This window comes from Thunnus albacares, chromosome 3, assembly GCF_914725855.1.
Source record: "Thunnus albacares chromosome 3, fThuAlb1.1, whole genome shotgun sequence".
In the NCBI taxonomy this organism is placed as follows: domain Eukaryota; kingdom Metazoa; phylum Chordata; class Actinopteri; order Scombriformes; family Scombridae; genus Thunnus; species Thunnus albacares.
In genome coordinates, this window is record NC_058108.1 from 17,705,261 (window position 1) to 17,732,810 (window position 27,550).

Sequence of the window (27,550 nt, forward strand, 5' to 3'; positions counted from 1 at the left end):
ATAGCATGTCCTGACACATTTCTGACATTACGATAAATGATAGAAAAGTTGACTCTCTCTGAGTTTGAGTATTATCACTTTTATGAGTTAAAAGAATAGTTTGCTTTTGGAAAATAGAGTGAGAGGAGAAGACTGATATCAATCTCATGTCTGTATGGTAAATATGTAGTCAGCATAGGTTAACATGGCTTAGCACTGAAGCAGGGGGAAACAGCTAGCCTGGTTCTAGGCAAAAACCACCTACACACACCTCAGAAGTTCACCAATTACACTTTGTATCTTGTTTGTTTAATTTGTATACAAACAGAAATGTAAAAGCAAATATTTGTGGTTTAGGGGGAACTTGTATAGCTACCTACCACACTGCACATAAAGAACAGGGTTGATGGAGAAACTGTTGTTCATCAAGAACCAGCTTCAGCAACTCCCTTGAAAACCCACAAATTTGTATTTTTTACATTTTTTTATGGACAGATTGAACAAATAATATACAAGGACACAGCAAGGCTAGCTGTTTCCCCTTGCTTTCAGTCTTTATGCTAAGCTTGGCTAATACATCCCTTTAATACTTTACACATAGACATGAGAGTCGTGCTGATCTCATCTCACTTCTGGATAAACAAAGCAAATATGAGCATTTTTCAAAATGTTTAAATATTTCTTAAATGTAAAAGGACAGTTAAAACATTGGAAGTAAAAGCTTTGTCTTCTTGAATCCTTTACACTTTGGCACAGTTTACACTTCCAGGGCCTGCACCTGTGCCCTGATTGATGGCTTGCTGGAAGCCAAATTGCCCCTCTGGGACATTAAAGCTTTACTCTACACATTCTTATTGGAATAGTCCAACAGTTTGTGGATTATGCTTATTCACTTTCTTGCTGGAAGTGGGAGCTAACTGAGGAGGTAGAGCCATGAGGCGATTAGCTTAGCTAAGTATAAAAACTGGAAGCACGGGGAAACTGCTAGCCTGAGACTGATTTTAATCTTTTCTTCTCAGTCTCAAAAAACAAAAGCAGATAAGCATATTTCCAAAAATGTTTCAATGTTGAAATTTTTTTAATGTGGTAAACATGTCTACACACTGCTCTTACACACTTACGCACAGTCTTTTGATCATATTGCCACAAATGACTTTAAACCCAACATTATAGAAAACATCCAAACTGTAAAATTGTGCTTTTCTCCTTGACATTCCAGAAGGCCTGGAAGTACACCAATGCTCCAGCATTTGTAGATAAGGCATCAGATAGAAAAAATAGAAGAAAACATTTGACTTTTCTCAGTCTATCTCTTTCACTCCTCCGTCCTCCTTGACCTCTCCATCTCTCTCAACCGTCTCTCCAGGATCTTCACCTGCTCTGCCAGGTGAGTGGTCTTATCTTCCACATTAGATCCCCTCACAGTCCCGACACCCAACAGCACGCAGATGCACACAAGGACAGCCAGTCGCACTGCCATAGTTTCTGTGCCCACACTGTGATCGCTCAGGATCAATCCAAAACAGGCCAGAGCTACGCCCACTTTCAGCAGCCATAGGGCCCGCCTCAGAGTGGAGGCAACCAATCGGAAGGCGAGGGAGATCAGGCAGTAGCCAATGAGAGCCATGAGAACCCACTGAGCAACAAAAATCAGCCCCTCTGGGGTCACCTTGTTAACTGGGATGCCAACTGTGGAAAACAGACAGAGCAAAGGGGACAATTTAGTAATATATTAGAGCATTATTTAATATTACCTCAAGTTTATTAAAGATGAAGAAATATGTGATTCAAATCTGCAATAATCCTTCCATTATATTCAATTATTTCTATCAGTAAGGTTAATATTGCACACACCAAGTTAATTGCTGAGATGTAGGAACATGGTGACATCACTAAAAGGGAGAGGCAGACAATCAAATAGCCTGTTTCTATGTCTCTTTGTGATGGACAGGACAGACTTTAGTGTGAAGTGTTTACCTTGGATTCCAGCAGCCTGGAGGAAGTGTGTAACATATTGTAAGAGTACGTTCACACCACTGGCCAAACTTCCTGCAATGACCCCCAAAACCTGAGAGAACGCCTGGAGGAGAGTAGGAGTGGGGGGAGTTTGAGCAAGGATTGCCGCTAACTCATGGTCAGATAATGTAGACATGGTTAAAGCATTACCTGTATATACATTTACCTTTAAGATTATCAACAGTAATTCAGACTGAATGTGAAACAAGTCGAATCAGGACCCACAGTAACCTATACTGTTGCTCACCTTTCAATATAGCACTGAAATCAATATCACACAGGGCAACGTGTTTAAAGCTTTATCTGACCATGTATGGCACTGCACAAAATAGTGAAAACTATCAAAGGTTATGTTTCTAAATGTGTTTTATTCGACCAACTGTCCGATTAGGCCCTAAAGAGATTCAGTCTATTGTTAGTGAGATTAAGAAACACATCAAATCATCACATTTCAGAAGTGACGAATGGAATATTTACTTTAAAAATGACTTAAACAATTAATCGACTAACTGACTTACCGTTGCAGCTCTATGTAAATGCATGTGTAATATGAGCTGAGAGGTTACTTTACAACTACAGAATATGGTGTTAATTTTTGAAAAAATAAAGTGGTGGATTCTAGACTTTGTTTTTGGGGTATTTATCCATGTAAATCTATATGCAGTGTGTGAGTGTGTGTGTAGCTGTCTTTCGCAGGCCACACTGTTGCACTCTACCTTCTGTACCGACAGCACCGTCTGCTCTCCGGCCAGCTTGCCCAGGTAAGTCCTCCCCTCCCCGGCCAGGTCAGCCAGGGCTGCCCGGAGCTCCTGGATCATTCCGGAACGACTCTCGAACACGTTCTCCCCCGAAACAGAAAGCAACAGTGCGCTCAGTGTGCACAGCGAACACAGCCCGCTGAAGAATTTTTGTGTTGAATGGGAAAACATACCGGAAGAAGGTTTAACTAACAGCAAGACACATATACAGACGACAAGCGGTAGACAGTGAAATGTACAGGAAAGCAGCCACAGGGGCAACACAGCGAAGTTTTCCAAACAGGATGTGGAAAATCTTGTTAGTATGAATGAAGAGACATGTCTGCCACCCACTGGGCAGACTGTGCAACACGTTTCCACGACGGCTTTACAGTAGTTTCCCTCCACCAGTAAAGTCTCTATATTGAGTCTCTTACACATCGCTATGCGGGGGTTGGCTGAAACTCACAGATATTAAATGCACAGCTAGCTGTCTGATCAAGAATCAGTCAAATGTCTGTGTTGATTCGTCTTTTCAGCTACATCTATAGTGCTGCGTTCAAATACATTCAAGCAGCACGTTAACTGCAGTTATCAGAAACTCGTCATGTACAGTGCAAGAACAAGACGGTACAATAAAAACATATAGCTAAACAGAGATGCAAAACAAAAACATACAGCCATACTGTAAATATATCCACATGTCAGATCATTATTATACTGTGCATACAGGGTCATGATTATATTATAATAAAAGGTTATACAGAAGAAAAAGCTGCGCAGTGTGCTTCGTAAAACATCAAAAAACCCATAAAAAGACAGATGCATCCTCACTGATTGGAAGAATAAATGCTATAAAAATAGTCTGTTTGATGCAATTGTTACATCCTTTTCAGAATATAACCATATATATAAAAAAGTCTTTTTTTAAGCAGTTTGATCATATTATTAATCCCTTTTTGTTGTTGTTGTTGTTGTTATTATTATTATTATTATTATTATTATTATTATTATTATTATTATTATTATTATCATCATTATTATTATTATTGATAGTCCACCAACGTAGCCATGGGTATGCCCGGATGTGCCTGTGCCATCTTAAACTGGCACACCCAGCATAATCATAGCAGCCTGTCAGAGGCTGTCAGACAGACTCAAGTAATAACTGTGATGCGACTCAGCCGACGCACTGTAACGTCAACGCTACAGCAATTGCTACAGAAAGTTTTTAATGTGTTATTTGAAAAAACCTGAGGAAGAAGAAACTCCACCAGACTCAGCCCACAACGAAGTCAGCCCAGCCGCTCACTCCCTGGTGGTACAGCACTTTCTCCCGGTCAGCCTGATGTGGGTTCACGCATAGCCAAGGGAAGTATGGGTGCTGGGGGAACTGCAGCCTCCAGGTGACTGAAAACCTATAGGCCCATTTGTGTTGTTGCAATAACACTATTTCTCTGTCATGTACCAGCTGGTCCGAAAAAATTAGACCCTGAACGTAAAGATAGTGGAGTGTGACACGCAGCTCATGGACCCGGTTGACACATGCCGGTTAGAAATGTCTCTGACAGCCCAACTACTAAAAATTGTAGTCATCAACTTGACAGGACAGAGGGAAGTCTCCAGAGGAAAAAGATATGAACTTTTAGCTACTGAAATATTTTTTAGAAAGCTCTGAGGGAACTCAGGAGGATGGTTGCTTTACTCCAAACAATTTCACTGTATGAACTTGAACTGTGTATGTGATCTTTTGGATGTGTAGGAGAACGCAAAACATTAATTAACATTAGATCCAGATAATTAGCTAATGAAATTAGGCTGCTGTGTCTTGTGCGTAAATGCGCACAGCGTCTCCCTCAATTGGACGTTTCTGCTGCAGTCGGATCGCTGCAGGTATTTAATAAAGTCAAACATTTTTAAGAAGGGGGTGTTTAATAGTCATAATGAAATAAAGTGGTATTAAAACTAAATTGAAATTTTAAAATCTATTTACAGGATGGAATAGTAATAGTTTTGAAGTGTATGAAATATATGAAGGTGGCAAGAGCAAACATTAAACATAAATAATTAATAAATTATTAAATATGTAACAGTGGAGCTTGAATACAATGCATAATCTAAAGTCCAGTTTGATTAAATATATGAAAGTGACAAGTGCGGGGATTAAATGAGGGATGTGAAATGTAAATTACAGTTTGATAACTCCGTCTTCATCCCGTTTACACACACGCACGCACGCATGCACGCATAACGTTGGAATGCTTTACTGAATGCCATTGCTCAATATTAATTGAGGAAGACTACTTTTTAAAAAAGATGATTTTATATCAAATATACTCAGCCACATATTCTGGGAAATATAAAATTTTACAATCACATGCTATGAATTGCCTTTTCTTAACAGAGATAGTGGTGTTTGGATTCAGGTTGCGGCGGACGGCAGCAATTTGAATGAAGAATGAAGCCCACTGACGGCAGACAGCCCAGAACAGTAGTCGAACGTGCCACATCCACCCACAACACAATGCTCTTCCCTAGCCTTCTGCTATTAAAACCTAACAAAAAAACTTTATTTTTCAGAATTGAAGGAGAAATAACAAAGACTGATGGCCTTGAGATGAACCTATCATACTGTTGTGTTACTAAGGACACGCTGGTGTTTTTGTATTGAGAAATGTTAAAGATATCATTAAAAGGAAACCTTAACACCTGCCTGAGTCACATTAATGGCTGTATTTTGACATTTGAGTAGATTATATTATAGATGCGAAACACTAGAGAAGTAAAAGATGCACAATACATTAAAGTTGGTTTGTGATTGTGGAGACCTCTGTGTGCGCACCTCTGCTAATTAAAGACATGCAAATTGAGGTTTTTGTGCTCTCTGCAGTTTTTTCATTATGACCAATCTGTGTGAGAATGTGGAGAAAAGCCTGAAACACTGGAAACCGCTCCGCTCACTCAATCAGACGCAAAACAAGGGCAAATTGCACTCAGCGGCATCTTTTGTGAATAGGACCTTAAAACGGGGCAGATTGCAGGTGCAAATGCTGCGTAATGCACGATGCTAATAGCGGGCGCAATCCATTCTTTGTGGCTTTGGCCCAAAATGTGGAATGGTCACTCAGCTGCACATGAACCAACAATACAATAATACACTGTTGTGTTACTTTATGCACAAACGAAATATTTGAAAATGAAAGACAGCGCGTTCATTTGATATGAAAAACATTTTATTTTCATTGTAAGTCAAAATAAATTATTATTTAACTATAATCATCAATTATTAAAGGCTAAAGGTCTGTCTGTCTAGATATTTTATGTTGACATTGGCACTTTCTAAAGGCAAAGAAGTCGAACCTTTTATTTTGAAGAATGCAGCGCAAACACAATTGATGGAGGACGCTGGCTAATCAGAAACAAGGGGGCGTTGAAGGCCCACCCACCAATGAAAACGAAACATTGACTAGTAAATTTGTTCTGTCAGTAAGAACTGAAAACAAGAAATCAAGCTGAATTTGTGTTTTTTGGTTTCTGCCCAAAATTTGGGACCTGTTTCCGGTTTCGGTCTGTGTCAACTGTACCGAAAAAACCTTGGTCCTGGACACAGACCTGTTCATTCTTCAGTCCAAAAATGAATAATGATGAAAGGAATTGGCAAAACCAAAAACGGGCCGTTTTTCATTAATTGATTCTGACACCAAAAATAGTTTTCCGTTTTTGGTTTTGAAACAAATAACATTCATAACATTTTAACTCAGGTGGACGCATCTCAATTTGTTCTTACAAAGTAAGGCTATTTGTATGCGTAAAATTGTTTGACATTCAGTCTGAACAACCTTCACTTGAGACCTCACCTGACCTATGAATTACATTTAGAAGTTTTGCATTTTGAGTTATACATGAAAAATCACCATTGTGTTTTCCAACTGAACTAAAATATAGACAGGGTAGGGAGTCATCAGCTTTTCAGCTGTTTTGAGTTAGAGGAGTTAAAACCTATGTTGTCCAGATGAATCTCTTACACCCAGTCTCTTTGATCTTGTGATCACATAAGAATGAGTGCAAAATCAGACCGACCAACCCCCTAAAAGAAGTCCCAAAGAAATTTTAGGTCATGTGTTTAGCTGAAGGCAAACTGCTCCAAATGGTTGACGTAGTCAGGGAATGTCATTTGTACAGACACACTCAGTATACCTTTAATTAAGTACAGAGAGTTAATGAAGTGTGCTGTAACTGTAACTATAAGTGTCTTTAACAGCCAATATGACTAATATTTGATGAAAATACACATTTCCCTTTGCTCCACATGTGGCTTTCATGATTTAATAACCAGAGCTGCTTGTGAATTGCAGCAGCGTGTTTGTTCTGTTGTTTTCTCTCATGTGTACGGTGTGCTGAAATGCCCACATTTCAGCCAATTCCTCCAGCTGTCTTTATAAGTCCATACTTCTTCACAAACACACACATGGATTTGAGAAAACGTATCTCATTTGACCACAGGTTTAATTCACACATATGTACATATGATTTTATTTTGTATAAAATAAACAAAACTATATCAAAGAGTTAGTACAAAATTAATGATGAACACATCTCTCATAAAACTATAAACATAGGCAAGTGGAAATAAAAATGGTGCACTTTATACTGTTTACTTAGTGTCACATGTTCCTTCCAAAACTGTGATAAAATTAAAACCGCACGGAAAACAGAAGGGAAATCAGAGGGCTCTGTGTGGTGCAAAACTCAGTGTTGCTAGTAAAGTGAGGTTTCTTCCTCATCGGCGCTAGTTTGCACTCCAATGCCATTCTATCAGGGTTAGGTACAAACAGAAGACACAAAAAAACTAACGTGACTGACTGTGCTCTGACTTGGTCAATGACGGACATTAGAGGAAAAGCTTGATATTTGGGGAAACTTGCTGAGAGTAAGATGAGAAAGTTGATATCACTCTCATTTCTGTTTGCTAAATATGAAGCTGCAGCTTATTTACAATTTAGCTTAGCATACAGACTGAAAACAGAGGGAAACAGGTAGCCAAGCTTTGTCCAATGATAACAAAATCCACCTACCAGCACCTCCAAACTCACTAATTAACATGTTGTATCTCCTTTGTGTAATCCATATAGACAGTAGCTTCCTGGTTATCAGCCAACTGGTCTGGAGCCGGAAATAGTCCAGCACATAACCCCCTGTAAAATATTGATTTGCCGTTTTTATACAGTTCTGTTTTTGTATGGATTAAACAAACAGGATTTTGCTTTAAAGGTGCTGGTTGGCAGATTTTGTTGCCTTTGGTCAGGTCCAAGCCAGCTGTTTTCCTCTGTTTCTAGTCTTTATGCTAACTGGCTGCTGGCTGTAGCTTCATATTTACTGTACAGACACAAGGCTGATATCAATCTTCTCATCTAACTCTCAGCAAGAACACAAATAAGAGTATTTCCCAAAATGTCAATTTTTTCCTTTAACATCATTAAGTATTAAAGTTTATTCTAGACCTTGGAAATATTAGTTTGACCAAAAAAAAAACCTGTTCTGGAAAAAGCTAGTAAGTGGATTCTGACTTGGGATTGTTTTTTCAAATGAATGGTGCTGATTTGAGGGCATTCCTGTGTCATTTTGGATCATGTTTGGCCTCATCAACTTAGTGGAAAATAGATATTGTGTCAAGTGGCAGCTCTCACATGGACTGCAGAGCTTTTTCCTCTAGTATTTCTTTTTGCACTTTTCTGTATTCATGTTACATCTACCCTCACTAGCCTTTGGCCTGCTACATCCCCACCGCATCATAATGCTTCATGAAGGGAATGGTGTTTGGCTTTACCCAAATTTCAGAGTCTCCAGACTATCATGATTACACACAGGGGACCATGACGCAATTTTGAATGCACTTTTTAGGTGACTTTTTAAAAAAGTGTTGATTTATGTGCATCATAAAGAAAGAATACCTATGCAATCAGTCATTTTGTGTATATTATTCCTCCTGATTCCGCTGTGTTTTCATGTGAGTCCCAAGTGCAGCCACAGAAATGTCCACCGCTTACTGCACACTGGTAGACACATTTTCACATTTCACTGCCACAAAATAATTAAGTATCTTGTGATGGATTACCGAAGGAGAGAACAATTTCGTGTATCTCTCTTCATGTATCAACATTTCTTCACTTCATCTTTCCTCCGTCCTCTTTAATGCATTTGTTAGTATTACATATTTCAACCACTGTGTTAATTTTGGTGTTTTAAGAGTATTGCTGTTGATCCTTTTATTGCAGCTCTGTTGTTTATTAAAGGGTTCAATCATTTGGTTGAACTGAACAAATAATCTAATATTCAGGTCTTCACATACTTTCAGCTGGTGACCACTCAGGTAGCACAGTGGATAACTGTACTAACAGATACAAGTAGATAGACAAATGAGATCTTAACATCAGCTAACTGGTCACCTCTGTGAAAGATGATCAATCACTTTGACAAAAGTTAATCAGTACATCTTGATGACAGCTGATCAATCATCTTTAGAGATCATCTACCTGAATTTTGGTCAAATGATTTGATCAGTTGAGGACGGGAGGTGGGAGTGATGTGGGCGTTGATGGAGCAGCTTGAGTGAGAGACTGCAAAAGACAGGAAGAGAGAAAGTTGGCATTGATGTGAACATAACAAAGACTGCTTGTATACAGTATACACTCTGAAAAGACCATTCACTTTTAGGAGCCTTTGGGAGGGGACAGCCGTCTCTGTCTCAAAATGTGGACTTTGGTGGAAGTGGTCCTTGAAATGGGACGCAGCTCCAGTGTCAAGTGACTGGTTTGTATTATTAGTCAAGACTAATATTGGTGGGAATGGTTGGAATGTCGGTGTGAATTGAAGTGGGTTTGAAAAGAAGTTGCCGTCAGTAAAGGGCCTGATATATGGGCAGCGGTTTGTGGTTCTGTTTGTACTACAGTGGGTGTCTACATACCCAGACATTTCACACGTTGGTCAGCACACCAGGACCCCTTGTACCAACATGTTCTCATCCCAGGTTGTCAAATACCAATGCTTTGTCACACCACTCTGGTGTCTCATGCAGACACAGAAGGCACTCTTTGGCATCTGTATAGTGACGCACCAGGCTTTCAGTTAAATCCAATTTAAACTCATCTGCTGCAATATTACATGCTCATAGCACCTGGTGTGGTCTGTTTAGGTTTAGGCACAAAAACCACTTGGTTAGGTTTAGTTAAAGATTGTGGTTTGGGTAACTTTTAGTCATCTAACTATCTAGCCAACCACCCAACCTGCCTTCTCTTGAAAAGGAAAATGTCACCCTATATAGACATCATCAGTCTCATGGCGTCTAATATTGACATGAATGGGTTTACATTGGAGTTAGCTGAAAGCTCAGTGTGTTTCATGTAGACGCTAAAGAGTGCCTTGTGCGTCAATATCAGACACAGCAAAGTATCAGTATTTGACACCCTGGGAATAAGAACAGACTGCTTGCACACATGGGCAAAACATCATACCATGCAGATGCAGAAAGAATGATTTGATAATGCTCTGCTTTAGGGCTGTGTCATTTCTTTCAGACATGTTATAAGACATATAAAAAACACTCTGCTCTGAATAATTTGTGTCGTCTATGATTTTTCCACAAAAAAGTTACCTCATTAGAAATTCAATCTCCTCCTTCTCCCTCATGTTAAAGTCCAGGATTGGCTCGTAACTAGTTGAGATGTCATAAATAATGCTCTGAGGTACACGTGCTAAACTCTTTAATTTAAGGTGAACACAGAAATTTTCCACTTTCAGCAGATGAATGTGAAAACAAACTGCACTGCATCATTCTGCACAGTGAAGAGCACAACATCTAACTGAAGACACAAAAGGCACACGTTTGAGTGGAGGGGGGGCTTTTAACAATTTCCTACCAACTTCCCTGGAACTACAGGTATATGATATTGTATGAATTATATGGAAATTGCTGTAAAATCAGTGTTACCAAACAATCAGCTGACTGATCAGTTGTTGTTTTTTTCAACACAGAGAGCATTGCTATGCTTTTCCCTCCACATTCTCATTTGGGCAATAAAACCAGCTCTCCACGGTGCAACACAACATAGTATTTAATGATGCTGTCACACAAGTGAAAAGAAAACGATGTTTTGCTTTACCACACACTGAAATAGCAGCAGCCAGCTAATATCAGCCCAGGGAGAAAGCGGTAAACAAGGAAATGATCCCCTGCCTATTAAAACAAACAATTGGTCTGAGGATATTGAGGCAAATCACGACAGAGGCTCTCATTTCTTTAAAAAACCTTGTTAGTTTGGTCAGTTTTACAAATTCTTTATTGTGATTGTTTTGACTCAAATTTCACAACAGGGTTTCACAGTGAAAAACTTGTGCCAAATCTTACAATCCTTTTTAGCCATGCTAGCAGCATGATTCTAGTGATGGCAATATCAATATGTCGGTGGGTCCACAACTTTGGTCCAGATTGATATATCTCAACAACTATGAGATGGATTGAAATTAAATTATGTACAGATATTCATGTTCCCCAAAGGACAAATCCTACTGACTTCAGAGATCCCCTGACTTTTCCTAAAGCTCTGCCATGAGACTTTTAAGCTCTAGATTGTAATATCTCAACTACAAAGTATTGGATGGATTGCTGTGAAATTTGTCATAACTTTGATCTCTTGACTTGACTTTTCATTTAGCAAGTCTAGCATTGGGTCAAATTTGACTTTTTGTCCAATTCTTGGTTTATGATGAAATGTCTGCAAAACTTATGACATTCACATCAGCCTCAGCTGTACTTTGTGTTTAGTGCTAATTAGCAAATGTTAATATGCTTATGTGCCAAAAAAAAAAACCATGGTGAATATGGTAAACATTATATCTGCTAAACATCAACATGCTAGCATTACCATTGAGTTGTTTGGACATGGTATGGAAGGTAGTCATGATAAAAATTGGGTATCTTAGCTTCAAGACATATGCACATATGTCCCAAATACATGTAAACGCCATTAATGCTAAACAAGCTGAAATATACTGAGTGATTGTGTCAAGAAAATTTTCCACTCTTTCTGCTCTCTTCAAGGATTTACAAGTCCAATTACTCTTGATTCAGTGCTTTTGGGTAATTTATTTTGTGAAAACTATCTGCTCCACATTAAGCTTCAGCTAGGGTGCTATATGGAGGGGAACTGAATGATTCCAGGGTCAGATATTGACTGTCGGCCCCACGTAGCAGTTGACAGCCCTCCCAAATTTTTTTGCCTCACCCCTGATCTACCAAACACCTCCTTCTAAACCAGGGTTTTGCCTACATGGGTATTTGAATGCCATATGTCAGAATTAAGGAAAACATTTTGTGCCAAACTTTATCTTCATCCTCTATAGTGCTGTCAAATTTAACATATGAGCCAAGCATACCAGAATGCCCTCTAGCAACAGCCAAACCTGACATACAGTACATATTCAAATATGACAGACGTGCTAAGCGTCCGCCTAGCCACTAGGGTCAGTGTGATGTACATTTGGCCCATGTTTAGACATATCCACGTATGCAAATGCCCAATGTAATACAAACAGAACAGCATCCATTTTTGTTGTCTGTGTCAGAATTCACTCTGGATTATATCAGGTCCTCTATGTTGTTGGTGTTCTCTCTCTATATATATCTGTTTGGGGTGACAGCATTTTGGATCAGATCTAATTATCCTTTGGTCTATTTCGAACCAGATCTGAATGTCCACAAATCGCGTTCAGATCATGTCTTTCAAAAAATAGAATGCGCATTCTCACTGTGCAGACACCCAAAAAAGCTGGGAGCACTGATACTAGTACTTATTGAAGTTTTCAATATAATGAAATACTTATATCATTTAAATAACTATAATAATACAAATCTTATGACAGTAATCATTTGCATCACTATAATTCCATGCAGCATCTCAATGATAAAGATAACTTTATCAACCACTTACATATGGATGTGGTGTGCCTGCTCCATCCAGTTACCATTCTGTCAGTGCTTCCCTACTTCCCTAATGACTGATAGTGCTGCTAGTGAACAGATTAGAGACAAGACAGCCAATCAAAAAATGACATACTCTAATTCTCTGGTTGGCTGAAATTGTGGCACATTGTAAGGATGTGTTGAGTGCAGGCGAATTTGCACTGTCACTGTGAATTTTATTTGCTCAAATTACATGATTCTATTGTATTCTGATAATATTTTCTCAACAAAATATATTTTTTTTTGTGCTCAAAATGCCTCATTGCATTGTCAGGATTGAGACATAAATATAATGCCATATAATTCTAGTTCTAGTAGTCTAGTAAATCCTCTAAAACAATGTTCATACTGTCATGAGACTGTCATGAATACAGAGCTAGTTCACTTTTATTCAAGGCTCACATAACCCTGGATAGTTTTCCACTGTACTGAACCTTAAGTTAACAGTAAAATATGATTAGCCTGAGGTGGAATTGTTCAGCACACTGTAGTACTGATTACTCTTCACAAACTTCACTCCTTCATGAATAGCTCACTGGATACTATTAGCTATTCATAAGAATAGAGGAAGCCAAAGACTTAAAGACATTTATTTTGGGCTGAAACTGTCATGGTCCTGTCACAGTCCTATCTGGTCTCATTGTGTTTTCCAGGTTTGGCTGTCTATCTGCTCTGTGTTTCCCTCCCTTGTTCTCCCAGCCAATCGGCTCCCTGCTTGTTCTCCTGCCTGGTTGCCTGTTCCCTAGTTAGTTCTGTCTGTATTTAAGCAAAATTTTCAGTTCAGTCATTGTCAAATGGTCTGTTTGGCTTGTTCCTGAGGTTTGTTACAATAAATAGCCGTGCTTTAGATCCTGTCTGCCTGCTATCTCTTGCACTTGGGTCCACCTGCCTACACTCAGAAACACAAAGTGAACATCAGCTAGGGTTTATTTTGTCACCATAGCAATGGCCACAATGCAATGATGTTCATGCTTTGGCATGTTACATGTATGAATTGAGCCTTGTTAAACTCTTACAAACTGAACACAAGATAAAAGCATGCTACAGCTTTGTAAGCATGTTAATAATCTAATATTGTGAATACTGTGGTGTACTCTGGTAGGTCTTTTACAGATTTCTAATTTCAGCATGGGTTTTTTTTTAAGTAAACACAAAAATATACATACACTGTGACATGCTCTGCTGGGTCTCTGTTGGTTCTAAAACTCATCAGAGACTTATGAAATTGTTTTAGGATGGTCAGCAGCTCCTTAAGGCAGGGTGAACCAGGTTTTACTGCAAATAGAGTGGAAACTGCTTATAGTGATCACATCTGTGTCAAAATGACCACTATAGGCGGATTATAACCAATTTTTTTTTTTCTGTATTTCTTATGCAGATTACCATCTAATTGACATTTGTGTATTTATTACATGAATATTAAGTAATGAAATGGACAGAGAGAGAGAGAGAAGCAGTGGTCGAGCAAGCTAGAGAGTGGATGAGGAGAGTGAGCAGTGATAGCGAGAAAGCCGGTGAATGAGAGGAATAAAATGTTATTTTCTGATTGTTTCACAGCGGTTACAAATAAACATGCCCACAACCGCACTCCACACAACCCTGCAGAAGTGCACCGCAACGCCTGATAATGGTGCCGCAGCTGCTAATTGCTTATCATACACGTATCATGGGAGTAAAATAGAATTACTGTAGTTCTAAAAATGTTTTTCCATATGTTTTCATGTATGAAAAGACCCAAAATGAATACTGTAAGCGGACTATTTGATTATTATAGGCAAATTATTTAAACAGCATTTGTATAGAAATGATTCTGTCCCAAGCTTTTTGATCCATTTAAGCGGTTGATCACTGTAGCCGTGATCACTATAAGCAGTTTCCACTGTACTTAGAGAAAATCCTTTCTCAACACAGCGGAAGAATTTGTCAAAGTGAATATCAGCATATAAGAATATGAATAAAAACATATGTGTTGAAACTGTTAAAAACTGTTAGTTCTTACTATATACTTGTCTCTATACAAATAAACATCAATAAAAATATAATCAAGTCTTCGTTAAAGGAGAGAAAGTATTGGAGTCTTACAGCGTATGGTCCAAAGATGCGTCTCTGTCTGTAGAGAAGGAAGCACAGAATGGCAGAGATGGCTGTCTGGGCCAGGGTGAAGAGGAGGAGGGAGGATTTCACTCCTCTGCTCACCTTCTGTTGAAAGGGACACACAGAGGTCACATTGCCTTTTGTCACAACAACACACATACAACACATTAACAGCAAGCCTGTTCGTCTAGCTGTTGAGAGGGGCACCAAAGAGGAAGGGAAACATGTTCATTTTAAAACATCTACTTAATGAATTGATATGATCCTTAAGTACATTTAAATTTTATCATCTCATTTCATAAATATATAAGCTAAGATAAGTTTATTTCAGTCTCACTGTCCTGGGTTATGGTAGCAGGCTGATATCTACAACAGACCCAAGGCAGTTTTTATACTTTTTATTACAAGTTACATTTATTTTCTACTTACAATAAAACCCCTGGACAAGGTTATTCCGAAAAAATAGTGAGCATCTATCCCATGCCTCTATGACTACCCTTGAAAATGTTTTATTTTCTATATTCTGCCATTGTTATCTTGTCTGACAGGGAAGGAACTATCCATGCAGGACAGGTTTTCATGAAGGTAGGTGTTGTTTCTGTAGTAGGTAGAAGAAACCTTTCTTCCTTCCCTTCTGTTCAGTTCACACCAAACCTCCTGCACACTGTATGAATGGCAATGATCATGCGCTGCTTGAAAAAATGTGAATCTTGGAAAATGTGGGACTTGTAACGTTACAGTTAACCTCACTTCTTTGGATGTCTGTTGAAAAATAAATAGTGCAAAGCAATGTGAGTGTTTAACTTTCAATTAGCCACAAACAATTTGCTGAAATTCTCTGAAATTCTTTGGAAATGTCTACTTTAACTTTTTTTTAGTGTCTTCAGTTCCTTTCAGACAAACACTTGACTTCAAAATGTGCTGGCACTTTCACCTGAAGCTGACAAGTAAAGTTGCCCACACATTTACACCACCAATAGACTGATCTCTTTGCCCTTCACTTTTTCTTGAGGCAGCAGGCATGGCTAACCAGCTAGTCCAACATTATTACCCACTTCATCTGGGCCTAAGTAAGGACATTCTTTTCAGTGCATCCATCACTTTGGTCCAGAACAACAGGCCCACGTTCTGAAAATATTCTACAGTGTGGTCATAAATTGAAATATGTTACTGTTTTACCTCCATACTCCAGCGCATTGGATTTGAAGTGTTGACTCGTAGCTATAAGGCTGTTTGAGGGTGTTCACATCCTTCTGGATGAACAATGTGCGGCTCACAGCCCTTACTCCTCTACTTTTGAATGAATTAATTAATTTATTTGATGATTTTAAAAACATAACAATGTGCTGCAGTCATTACATGCACTAAAAATCGAAAAATCTGCAAAAATGAAGGCTTATTTCCATTGTGGTCCTGTAGTATAACACTTAACACATCACAAGAAAAAAGCAAAACAACAAGACAGCAAGCAGCAGCGACAAGAACAGCAAGACATTACAATCAACAGATAAATAGCACGTGGCAGGGTAGCTATGTCAATATGCTCATGTTTTCTTGGTCATAAAAAGTCAGAATAAAAATTAAATATGCTACATGGTACCATATCGTTAAAGCCACTTTAAACATGTTCTGTGAAACACTCAATTTCACATTTGTGGGCAGAATATTCCACTGTACTGCTGTACTGTAGAGAAATGTGTTTTGACCCATTAGGCTATTAAATTGAAAAGGTATGGAGTCTGTCAAGCTACCTCTTTGAACGTAGCTATGATTTTCTCTTAGTAGTAAGAACAATTAATTAAGAACCTTGGTACCATATTTTTTAACAATTTTGCAGGTGAGCAACATCTTAATACTTTTTAAAATGTGCAGGATCAAGATGTGCACATGAAGGGACTTTTAATATAACCCTTATCAATTTATTTTGAGCCTTTTGTAGTTTGTTTTTGAGGTGTTGTGATAATATGGTGTACCAGGAGATGGCAGCATCATCAAAATGACTTTTAACTATAGATCCAGCTAATGTGTGAAGAATGTGCTGTCCAGAACAAGCAGCAACCTCTGGGGCTGAAAAATGAAGCCAACATGGAAGTGCCGTGAAACTGCAGTTCCTTGAATGGCCACCTGAGGCTGCCTCCAAAAGCAAGTCGATCCCCATAGACCCCCAAGTTAAAATGCCCAACTTTACAGCAGAAATAAACATGTTTACAGCCTGGTTCAAAAATGTTTTTTTGTCTCTATAGCTAAGTTCCCCATTCATGATAACTGTACAAGGGGTGAATTTTTATATAACTCACCCATTTAAATTTATATGGATGAGTTATACAAGCAGAAATAGTACAAGCTGAAATAGCCACAGTGAGATGTTTGATGAAGAGCTACAGACGACCAGCACACCTCCAACAGGTAAACTAATTATTCTTCTTTGCAGTGCTGTGTAATGGAGTCATGACTCGGCATGTCTAACCCAAAATATGTTGGAGCAGAGCAGTGAACTTGTGCGCTGTGCGTGGAGCAGATGACCATATAAAAAAATCTGTTATGAGCCGACGTCCACTTGGGCTGAAAGTAGAAATAAACGTTGTAAACCGAGTGTTCAGAGCAGTCTGAAGCCAGTGCTTTTTGCTCATAGGGATTACTTCTACAAACATTTACCTCATTATTTGAAACATTGGCCACTTTTAACATGAACATCTGACATTGTAGCATTATATATAGGACTGAAAATAAGGAAAAGCATAATAGGTCCCCTTTAAAATTGGAGGACTGTGATTTAAAAGGGAACACCTATACTGTTCATCAGATGTGGATATAAACACCCTCAAAGTATAGCTGAGATTGAGCACTTTATCGTGGCAGTAGACCACAATAAACAAAATGTGTCACTGTCCCTTCTCTCTGGCTGCACTGTAGATAGTCCTCATGGATTTGGCGACCCCTTGACACCATCAAAATATACACACTTTGGTCTGTGATAAATTTTTGCTGAACACAAGCATGGTCAAGACAAGCTGATGACGTATTTGAATCTCTGACTTGTTAACAGTTTCCTTGCCAATGCCTTCATGGGTGATTTGATAATTAACAAGCAATGCAAGTTCTTTTGTTAGCAAACAAGCTCTTTTTTTCAAGAATGGCTGGAAACTGGACAGTCAGCACAGAGCATCTGGCATCCATAAGTGTTGCATTACTGCCATCTGCTGGACTGTCTCTTTCCTCATCTATTCCAGCATTGCCATGGCATGTGTAAAAAAAAAAAAAAAAAAAAAAAGTGCAAGACAGAAATGTTCCTGAATGTAGCTGCATGTGTGACTATTGAAAATCAACTAGCGATACCTTAAAGGTTATCCCAGTAAATTACAGGGAACTATGTGTGAAAGATGCTATAGTGACATTCAGTGACACTGACAAACCGTGGCATAGTGTTTCTCATTACAGCTGCCATGCATCATTTTGACACATGGCGCCTCAGGATTCTTGTCCATGTCCACAGAGTAGATGATCACAGCCGCAATTGACAGCACAGTGGACACCATGCTCACCATCAAACACACTCGCAACTGAAAAAAAGAAAAACATTTTTCCTTTTAACCATCAGAGGGGGCAGGAACATAGTAGTAACAGGAACAGCAGCTGCAGTAGCCTAGTACAAATGCTGTAGCAGCATAGCTGAACTTCAGCCCTAAATGTTTTTGGCTGGTCACAGATCTTTGATCTTTGTGTTGAATATTGTCAGGTTGTTGATCAATGATTCCATGCTCTGTGAGGAGCAGGTGGGCTGTGAGAGCAGGCCTCGCAAGCATCTATATGGAACTTTTAAACAGGGTAACTAATGTCACCAGCTCTGCTTAGAGGTGATACATGTTTGTACTGTAGTTACTGTCTGATTCATCATACTCTGAATGATACTATATAGATGATGAATTGGTGTTGGTGTATGGTTATCCAACTAATACAATGAAAATTGAAACAGGAACTTGAGTGCCAGAAACAGAGGCAGCTCGCCTTCATAGTAAAAGTTGCGCATTTTGAAGCATGTTGGCTGCAGCTCAATTTAAGAGCTAAACTAAATAAATAAACATAACCTAAATAATTAACATAATTAATAACTTCTTTTACACACTTTGGAGATGAAACTATGTAAAGGAAAGCAGAGACGGTGTTACCAGCCCCAGGGATTTTCAAAGTAAACACTCCGTATGTTACAGAGACGCACTGAGCCGCTGCAGACATTTAACATTAAAGTGGACATGAAACATGCATGTTTTGGCACTGATAGTGCCAAAATATATTAGAAAAACCACCATTGCATAAAATTTAATTTTAAAAAGTTGTTAAAACCACAGATATGACAAATTTATTTTTGTAATTTCTACCTAGCTATCTAGCTAGCAAGCCACCATTTTGACATGACGTCACTGCCTACGTAGCAGGGTTGGTTGGTTCCATTGGCCAGTGAAGACAGTGAAGTATTTCTGAACCAGGTTGAACACACACTTTTTGAAAATGAAGGAAGATGAACTCAAAAGGCCTGTTCAGTCTGTGGCAAGTCCCATTGCTTACACATACGAGCCAATAAGGCATGGGAACTGAGCAGTGGTACGGGTGGAAGAAGTCGTGGAGCCGGTGGTTTGGGGTCAAGAGCAAGTCGGCAACATTACTTGGTGTCAGTGTGACTATTGTACGCCAATGCCGTCTGGCATCAGGAGGCTGATCTGGACCATCTTTTGTGTAACCACTCCTGCATCACCATGGTGCACACATTCAAAGCTAATAACGATGGTACCTAACTTTAGTTCACTGGTTCACATAGCTGACTATGTTACATACTGCTACTGGTGAACGAGGCAGTGTGATGCGGAACATGTCTGAGAGGCCTTACATAACAATATGATGCCACATGAATGCTTTCTATGCGTAGTTTGTTTACATCACATTGTGCAGCACGTTATGAAACAGACGTTTGGGATACTGCTGTCAAAACACCATGATGTAGACAGTTTGATGTTGGATATTTGAACAATCAGGTTCATCCTCAATAACTTATCTCTGTACTTTTGAAGCGCATGTTAAGACGCTAACTCGATCGTGTTTCTTTCACCTGAGAAACATAGCTAAACTCCGGTCTGTGATATCAAGAAATGAAATGGAGATGTTCATACATGCTTTTATCTCATCATGTTTGGACTACTGTAACTACTCTAACTTTTTTTTACCTGTCTTAATAAATCTTACATACATCGCTTACAAACTGTCCAAAACGCTGCTGCTAGGCTTAGGCCTAGTCTCACATAACTCCTGTTTTAAGGTCACTGCACTGGCTTCCAGTAAATTTCAGAATTCATTTTAAATTTTTGTGCTCACTTATAGAGCCCTACATAGCCAGGCTCCACAGTACATTATTGACCTTCTGCATCCCTACACCACTAGTCGAGCTCTTAGATCCTCCACCCACGGCTTTCTGAGTGTACCTCGTACACATTTTAATACTCAGGGGGTTCATGCTTTCCAGTCAGCAGCCCCTAAGCTTTGGAAAAGTCTTCCAACAAGCTTAAGGTCCTTGGATAATGTAGATTCTTAAAAAGCAGCTAAAAGCCCATTTGTTTAGACAGGCATTGAGGTAGTATGTGCTATCCTATCTTAATTTGTCCATTTTATCTGCTCTCCTTGTATATTTTATTTGATGTCTTTGTTTTTTATTTATTCTGATTTTATTTTATTTTATTTCACTTTATTTTATTTTATTTTATTTCTTTGACTGTGAAGCACTTTGTAACTGATGTTTGTGAAAGTGTTTGTGACTGATGAAACTGTCTAATTATTTGACCAAATCACACAGTTACTTAAACAGACCCATCAGGTTGTGGGTGTCTGTCAAGACTCAGCAAACGGATTTCAACAACAGATCAGACACAGATCGACTTTCCTGCTTCATCAATACATGAGGACATATGGAACACATTGGGAAATAAATGAGGTGAAAACAATGATTAAACTAAAGAAGGAAATAAATTTGGACAGCTCCTAGCTGCTTCTAGCCGCAGGGTCAGCACCTTGGAGAGCTGATCAAGGCCTGACAACTGTATATGATGATTTTGTACATGACTAAAATTAATGATTTGATTTCTGAACAATATTTAACAAATATTTTTTGACATTTTTGAGATTACAATGATCAGGTTTCCATACTTTCAGCAATTAAAACCCTGTTGATTTTACCTGTCACTCCATGACTGAACAAAACGATTTTCAAGAAACCAAAGCTGTAATTAAAAAAAAATAAACCTTCTCAAAAACAAATGAAAAGAAATATGCAACAAATTAATGAATAGGATCTTAAACTGGTGTCTGGGGCTCACCACGGGAGGGTCCAGGAGCAGCAGGGGCCAGTGTGCTTGATCGTGCGCTTTCACTTCATGCACAAGCCAATCCATTTCCTCTGCAGAGAAGCCTCCTTCTTACTATTTGGCAAATGCGCCATTATAATAGCAATCTGTCAAGTTGCAAGTGCACCTGGAATTTAACAACCTCATTGTTGTGGCCAGATCCTAGGAATGGGCTATGTTCCACACAGCCCAGCTGATCTTGCACCTAAACAGGTTAGGGTTTGCAATCAACTGGAAGAAGAGGGCTCCCCCAGCCACAATAAGAGGTGGAATATCTGGGGGTTGTGCTCAATTTGTGCAGATTGCGGGCTGTTCTGTCGAAACTCAGACAGACAGGCCTGCAGCAGGCAGTTCACAGACTGCGGTGGGGTGCAATGGTGACAGCGCTGACCGTTATGCAGGTGCTGGGGTTAATGGTAGCAGCTCATTTAGTGGTGCCGCTGGGACTGGTGCACATGCCATGCCTGCAGAGGTGGTTGGACAGCCTCTGCTTGGATGCCAAGAACCACGAGCATCGCTTGGTGACTACTCCTCCCTCGGTGCAGGGATACTTCTTGTGTCACGGTGTTCACAGATGCATCCCTGATGGGGTGGAGAGAGGGACCTGCCTGGGGAGAGTGATAGGTGGAGTGTGGTCTCCGACAGAGCTCCGACACATCAACCCCCTCGATCTCCAGGTGGTGTTTTTGGTCGTCCAACACTTCAAGCCCCTGGTGCAGGGGAGACATGTTGGTGATGACCAAGCACCATGATGGCCATCATCAACAGACAGGGTGGAGTTCGGTCCACTGCCCTGTTGAGGATGGCGGAACCATCTTTGGGGGTGGATGGGACATGTTTGCACACATGCCATGGCCAGGAAAGCTGCTTTACGCCTTTATACCTTTAAGCTTTTATGTCTTTACGCCTTTATGCCTCTCTGTCTCATTCCTCTCCTGTTGGAGAGAAAGAGACAAGAGCAGTGGTCGGTCATTCTGATAGCCCCAGGTCACCACTCCGTGCCCTGGTATGTAGACATGACTCAAATGCTGGCAGCCCAGCCCTGGACCATCCCCCAGTTTCGGGTGGCACGGTCTCAGAAAGTGGGGGTGATAGGTGCATTGTCCACTCTTCGCTAACCTCTACAGCCTTGGCTCTTGAGAGTGACAGGCTGATTGGATTGGACTGTCAACAGGTTGTACAGACCATTCAGGAGGCAACACCTAATGATGCGTGCCTCTACCCCCCAATGGGAACTGCCACTAGTGCTCGAGGCTTTGGTGAAGTGTCCTTGCAAGCCTCTGGAGCGCTCCTCCCTTCTGTGTGCACTGTAAATCAGTGGAGGACTCTTAAGAGTGATTTAGTTTACGAAAAAGATTATATAATACAAAGTATTTAATGACGCAACTAAAATACAGGAGAAAAATGTAAAATTAAAATGACTTTTTCTTTCTCCAACAGCACTTGTAGTTCCCCTGATTTTCCCTGCTGGTAAATAGCCATGGACCCACTGAATTTGTGCTTTGGATACATCTTTGTTAAAGAGCAGTGATTTGAGTGAGGAGGAGCAGAAATTTTAAGAAAGAAATGGAGTCTGTGACCCATTAAGAGAAAGTGATTTGTTGGCAACTGTGCATGTACACCTCTATGAGAATGTGTGACTTTAAGTGATTTGTAAGTGTATAGCTGTACGTATGTGTATGTGTAGTCTGCAGACTCACAATCTTCATGGTGCAGTGTTTGTCCAAGATGATAGCGACCACTCCTGCTGTGATGAACTGGGCCCACCCACACACGCGCCCACACATACACACACACACACACACACACACACACACACACACACACATATATACACACATACATACATACAGGAGAGATTGGCTAAGTCAGATGACCAAAGCCTTTAAATGTGTTACTATGACTTTCTTTTTCCTTTTAAGAGCACAAATGTAATCAACAGAAATCAAAATTTAAACAGAATAAGACTCACTCACACATCCATACACTCACCGTCAGGCCGCTCCACCAAGGAACTCCCAAGTTGACCACCTCTGTGAACTCAGTGAAGTGCAGAGGAATGGAGTAGGACATGACCATCAGCCCCAGCATTACTTGACTCACCTAACACACGCATACACATATATACACACATGCACACACAGAGTAAAAATCATCACTTGCTACCAGCTTTGTGAGCAGTAATCTGGTGTCTAGCTAGCTAAACAGTTCATGTGACCATGTTGAAGGATATGCCTTGCCATCAGACACCAAACACAACAGCACAACTCAGCAGGAAGTGGTAGAGAAAGTGAGTGAGCAACAACTGTTCATCCCCCCCCAAAAAAATTCTACTAATTAAACTGCCCTTGAGCAAAGCACAGCTGCTGCAGTGGATCAACTCTGTGGTCCCAGTGGCTGATAATGTGGAGGCATATGTCCTCCCCTCAATAATGAAAAGAGGAAGAATGTCTGGATTAAAAAAATACTGATATGCATTTCCACCAAAGACATTACTGTATGTTTTCAGTCCTTTTTCATGTCTGTTTTTGTTTGTTTGGCCATAGGAAAAGAAACATCAGAGGGGTGTACTACGAACCGAGATTAGTGGGTTAGCGAGGTATGTTGAGCATAAAGCCAGGGTTTTCAATGTCACGAAGTTGGCTCTCTTTTAACCTGGCTACATCACCATGGTAACTTATGCTGCAAACTTAACCTGGTCTGGAGCAGGTTATGTTCCGAGTTTTGGCTTAAATCGGCAATAAAAAGCACTGTCCTTTCACTAACTACCTGATTTGATATGTCACATTGCAAATTTGTAATGGTGCAAGAGGTTAGGATTATTTGTGGGATGGGATTTTGTTACAATATATCAAATTGTATTTCAAATGAAAAAAAACAAAAAAGCAAACAAAAAAAACTAATGAAGAAATACTTTGAACAAAAAAAGATTAATCTATTGATATTTATCACAGATAATATTCAATCTATAATATTAATTTCAGTTTGATTTGGCCAGAATCTAAAGTGATTTCCACTTAGACCTGAACGCACTTCTTGAGAGTAATGTTTAAATCTGCTGCATCAAGTTAAAAGTTTAAGAGCTTTGGATGTGGGAGGTACGAGTGCATTGAGTGGTCAAATAAGTATATAAACTATTTATGAAATTAATAAATTAAGGAATTTGTTTTTTAATTAACGAATTTACATCAGCAATTTTCTCGACTTATTTGCACCGACAGCGTTGCTTTTTGCTGTGATAATGTATTTATATTCTTCATATCTCTCCATTATAATGATCTGTTCCTCCTGACTAAAGTAAGCGGCACACGATCTGTCCATTTTGTGCGGAAAAAGAGTCAAATGACGTGCCAAACTTTTATGGGGACGCGCACAGAGCCTGAAGCAGAAAACCTGGATTAACAAAGAAAGTTCATATCCACCATCGTGATACCAAGTATCTCTGATCGCGAGTTTAGGGTTTGTCGAGCCAGCTCACACAAAGAAAGCCTGGCTATGTTGAACTTGCTTCATAGTACACCCCTCAGGTGAGTTTTTGGTCTGGATCCAGATCCCGTTTATCAGGCTCAAGGTCCACTTACTTGCTTTTTCCAGTGCTTTCAACCTCATCCCTCAGTCTTCCTCATTGTTTTCTTTCTTTCTTATTTACTGTTTTCAGGGTCAAAAAAGAACCTTTTTGAATTGTTATTTTTATTTTATTTATTTATTTTTTTTTGATTGTGCATAATGTAATGTGGGTTGCTGAATTGTGATGGATATGGTCTTTGGCAAAATGTACCACAACTCTTATTTTAATTGCCACAAATTATGAGAACAGAAACACACATTAACTCTGAGAATTACCAAAAACATGCTGTACCCTTACAGGTGGTGCTACAACATCATCTTACATTTAACTGGCTATTTAAGGAGTATTGTTTGACTTAATTGAGGTGGGCTAGAAGCTTCCCCTTCCTTCTAATCGATTGATATGATATGAAAATTGTTATTGATGCTTTCATCAGACTAAAACGGACTATAACGGTAAACAGCAAACAAATGTATTTTCCAAAATGTTGAACTATTCTTTACACATGAACAAAACTTGCTCCCTTTATCAATCTGACCGTATCCAAAACATCCACTCAGTTCTACAGCTCTGTGTGGTTAGTGTATGGTAATGTACAAATACACAGTTCAAGACTCACCCCCAGACATTTGGGCTCTCCTCTCTGGATGGCAGCATGCAGAGCCTGCTGTCTGTCAGTCAGCTTGACAGTGTTCACATCCTCCAGCACCTGCACCGTCAGATCCCTGGAGACTGCCACCGCCATCACCTGCAGAGGGCAACAGAGGTCACCTTCCATACCACAGGACCATGAACTAGCTCCATTTTTAAAGATGGCACCTTATTATAACAGGTTTTTGAATCCGTGAGCTCGGAGTAAAGGTATGGATTTGGGGTGCTACAAGGCATTCTCACAGCAGATTTGTCATAGCAGGAGAAGCACAGGTGTAACTAACAACATTAGTGATGGCTCTGTTCCATTTAGATGTCCCAGTAAGAAAGCCCATGAGTCATGTAGCCTACAGTACCAGGGTCCTAGAACATGGAATTCAATCCTTATTAATGTTATTAACATAAATATAAATAAAATAAAACCTGTTTTTCCTGCTATGGCATGTAAAATTGTCAACTGTGAAGTCTGCTGGAGGTCAGAAAAAAATAACATTACAGTGTAACTATAAAGGACTCAGTGTAGTGTAAAATGATATTATAGTGAACTACTTAAATAAGATAGTAGAAGATGTTTCAGTGTGTACACTGGTAGTGAGTGGTTGGGCTGAAATGATACAGTGAGCTCACAGTTTGGAATGAAACATGTTCCACTGACAATATGTTTAACAAAGACTGACTGAATGTACAAATATCTCAAAGGCTTTGGTTGTCTGTTTCAAATTCCAGCTGTCCAAAAACCCCAGCTGAAACATCTTCACACAAACTTTGTTTAGATTTAGGACATTCTTGGAAACCTCCTGTAATTGTGCATGTTTCAACACATTGAATACAAGCCATGTCTACTGCACATTGCAGCTAGTTATTTTGCAAAACATATTGTTGTGTTTCATAACTTTGAAAGCATTTTTCTCGGCAATCATTGGTTTGCATTATTTTCAGACTAATGACAAAAACAGGCAGATTTAGTATAATGAATTACACAAGGAGAGCAAGTTTCAAAAGTATATTACACGATTTTTAAACTTTTAAACGTTTAATGGAAATGAGTGGAAATCAACTGCTGCCCGGAACATTAGGAAAAATCTACAGTACAGTAACAGTATATAGCTTGCATTTGAAACTGGCTAGTAAAAATGTGAAGTATACATGATCTACAATTAAGCTGCTTAAACTTGCAAACACATTGGTAAGACTATGAGCTGGTTCACATTTTAAGGCAGTGTGGAGACCTCTGACAGTCCATAGACTTTACTGCATATTGTTACATTTTTGTAACATGATACATTGTAACCCCTACAGTAGTAACAGATTTGTGTTAAGTTTGTTGTGTTGCTGCATTTGGCTACATCTCTTAAAATCAAAGAATGAACCATTTCACAAGAAAAACTAATATTTTTTTCTGTTTCTGCTCGCAAAGTGTTGCTCTCACGTGGATGGTGTTGCAAAAGATGTGAAACACATCCCACTTTTATTTAAAGTCCAATTTTGGCGATTGGGTGATCAAATGACACAGCACATAATGTTCAACAACCAATTAATTTAAATCAAACTTAGTTAGTTAGTTGCAGTGCCGGAAACAGACTGTCACACTGCACTATCTCCAATCAGTACCATTGCTGTTACTATTACCATGTAGGGGTATGTAGAGCTGATCAGTCTAGACAGATGTTAACATTTACGCAAGGGTTACGTACAGATTGATTAGAGCGTATTGCATAACCTTACTGCTCCTGTGTTGAAGCCTGGTGTTTGGGCAAACACACTTCTGTGCGCCTGTACTCTGAAGTAGCCAATCAACAGAGCATGTCTTAAATCACCAATTTATGAACCTTTAATAAACGTTAAGCAAAGTTTAAACACAAGGCCCTGCCACACTGAGAGTAATATCATTTGCGGTATATTTAGGCTGTTCTGTAGTTATGAGAAAGTAAATATATATCATCCCTACCTTTTCTGTCGGGATATGTCAATAAATTTTGTCGATCTTTTTCGACCACTCCTGATTTTTGATGCGTCTCTCCTTTTTGTAGGCGGGTATGTGTTTATTAGTATGAAAGAGAGCGACTGTTCTGTGTATCTGGATGGGATCCCGCGGAGCTCC

General features: G+C 39.4%; 2 protein-coding genes across 2 annotated transcripts; both read right to left on the bottom strand.

Moving 5' to 3' along the window:
• Window positions 1-635: 635 nt before the first annotated feature.
• On the bottom strand, window positions 636-3,243 carry tmem109 (transmembrane protein 109). Its single transcript, XM_044346728.1, has 3 exons — window positions 2,712-3,243; window positions 1,957-2,059; window positions 636-1,668 (listed from the first exon to the last, which is right to left on the bottom strand). The coding sequence occupies exons 1-3, from the start codon at window positions 3,171-3,173 to the stop codon at window positions 1,295-1,297; spliced, it is 939 nt and encodes a 312-aa protein (XP_044202663.1). The 5' UTR covers window positions 3,174-3,243; the 3' UTR covers window positions 636-1,294.
• Window positions 3,244-8,467: 5,224 nt separating this feature from the next.
• tmem176 (transmembrane protein 176) lies at window positions 8,468-27,503 on the bottom strand. Its single transcript, XM_044346746.1, has 7 exons — window positions 27,398-27,503; window positions 25,418-25,546; window positions 23,223-23,333; window positions 22,931-22,987; window positions 18,258-18,404; window positions 14,833-14,949; window positions 8,468-9,349 (listed from the first exon to the last, which is right to left on the bottom strand). The coding sequence occupies exons 2-7, from the start codon at window positions 25,541-25,543 to the stop codon at window positions 9,290-9,292; spliced, it is 618 nt and encodes a 205-aa protein (XP_044202681.1). The 5' UTR covers window positions 25,544-25,546; window positions 27,398-27,503; the 3' UTR covers window positions 8,468-9,289.
• Window positions 27,504-27,550: the final 47 nt, after the last annotated feature.

Excerpts from the sequence above, each read along its gene's own strand:
- tmem109 (XM_044346728.1), bottom strand. The coding sequence starts at position 3,173 with ATGTGTAAGAGACTCAATATAGAGACTTTACTGGTGGAGGGAAACTAC. Across the intron at positions 2,060-2,711 it reads CGGTGCTGTCGGTACAGAAG|GCGTTCTCTCAGGTTTTGGG; the intron begins GTAGAGTGCAAC and ends ACTCTCCTCCAG. Across the intron at positions 1,669-1,956 it reads CCAGGCTGCTGGAATCCAAG|TTGGCATCCCAGTTAACAAG; the intron begins GTAAACACTTCA and ends TGTTTTCCACAG.
- tmem176 (XM_044346746.1), bottom strand. The coding sequence starts at position 25,543 with ATGGCGGTGGCAGTCTCCAGGGATCTGACGGTGCAGGTGCTGGAGGAT. Across the intron at positions 14,950-18,257 it reads ATGAGAAACACTATGCCACG|AAGGTGAGCAGAGGAGTGAA; the intron begins GTTTGTCAGTGT and ends CCCTTTCAACAG. Across the intron at positions 9,350-14,832 it reads GCATCTTTGGACCATACGCT|TCTCTCACTCAAGCTGCTCC; the intron begins GTAAGACTCCAA and ends TGTCTTTTGCAG.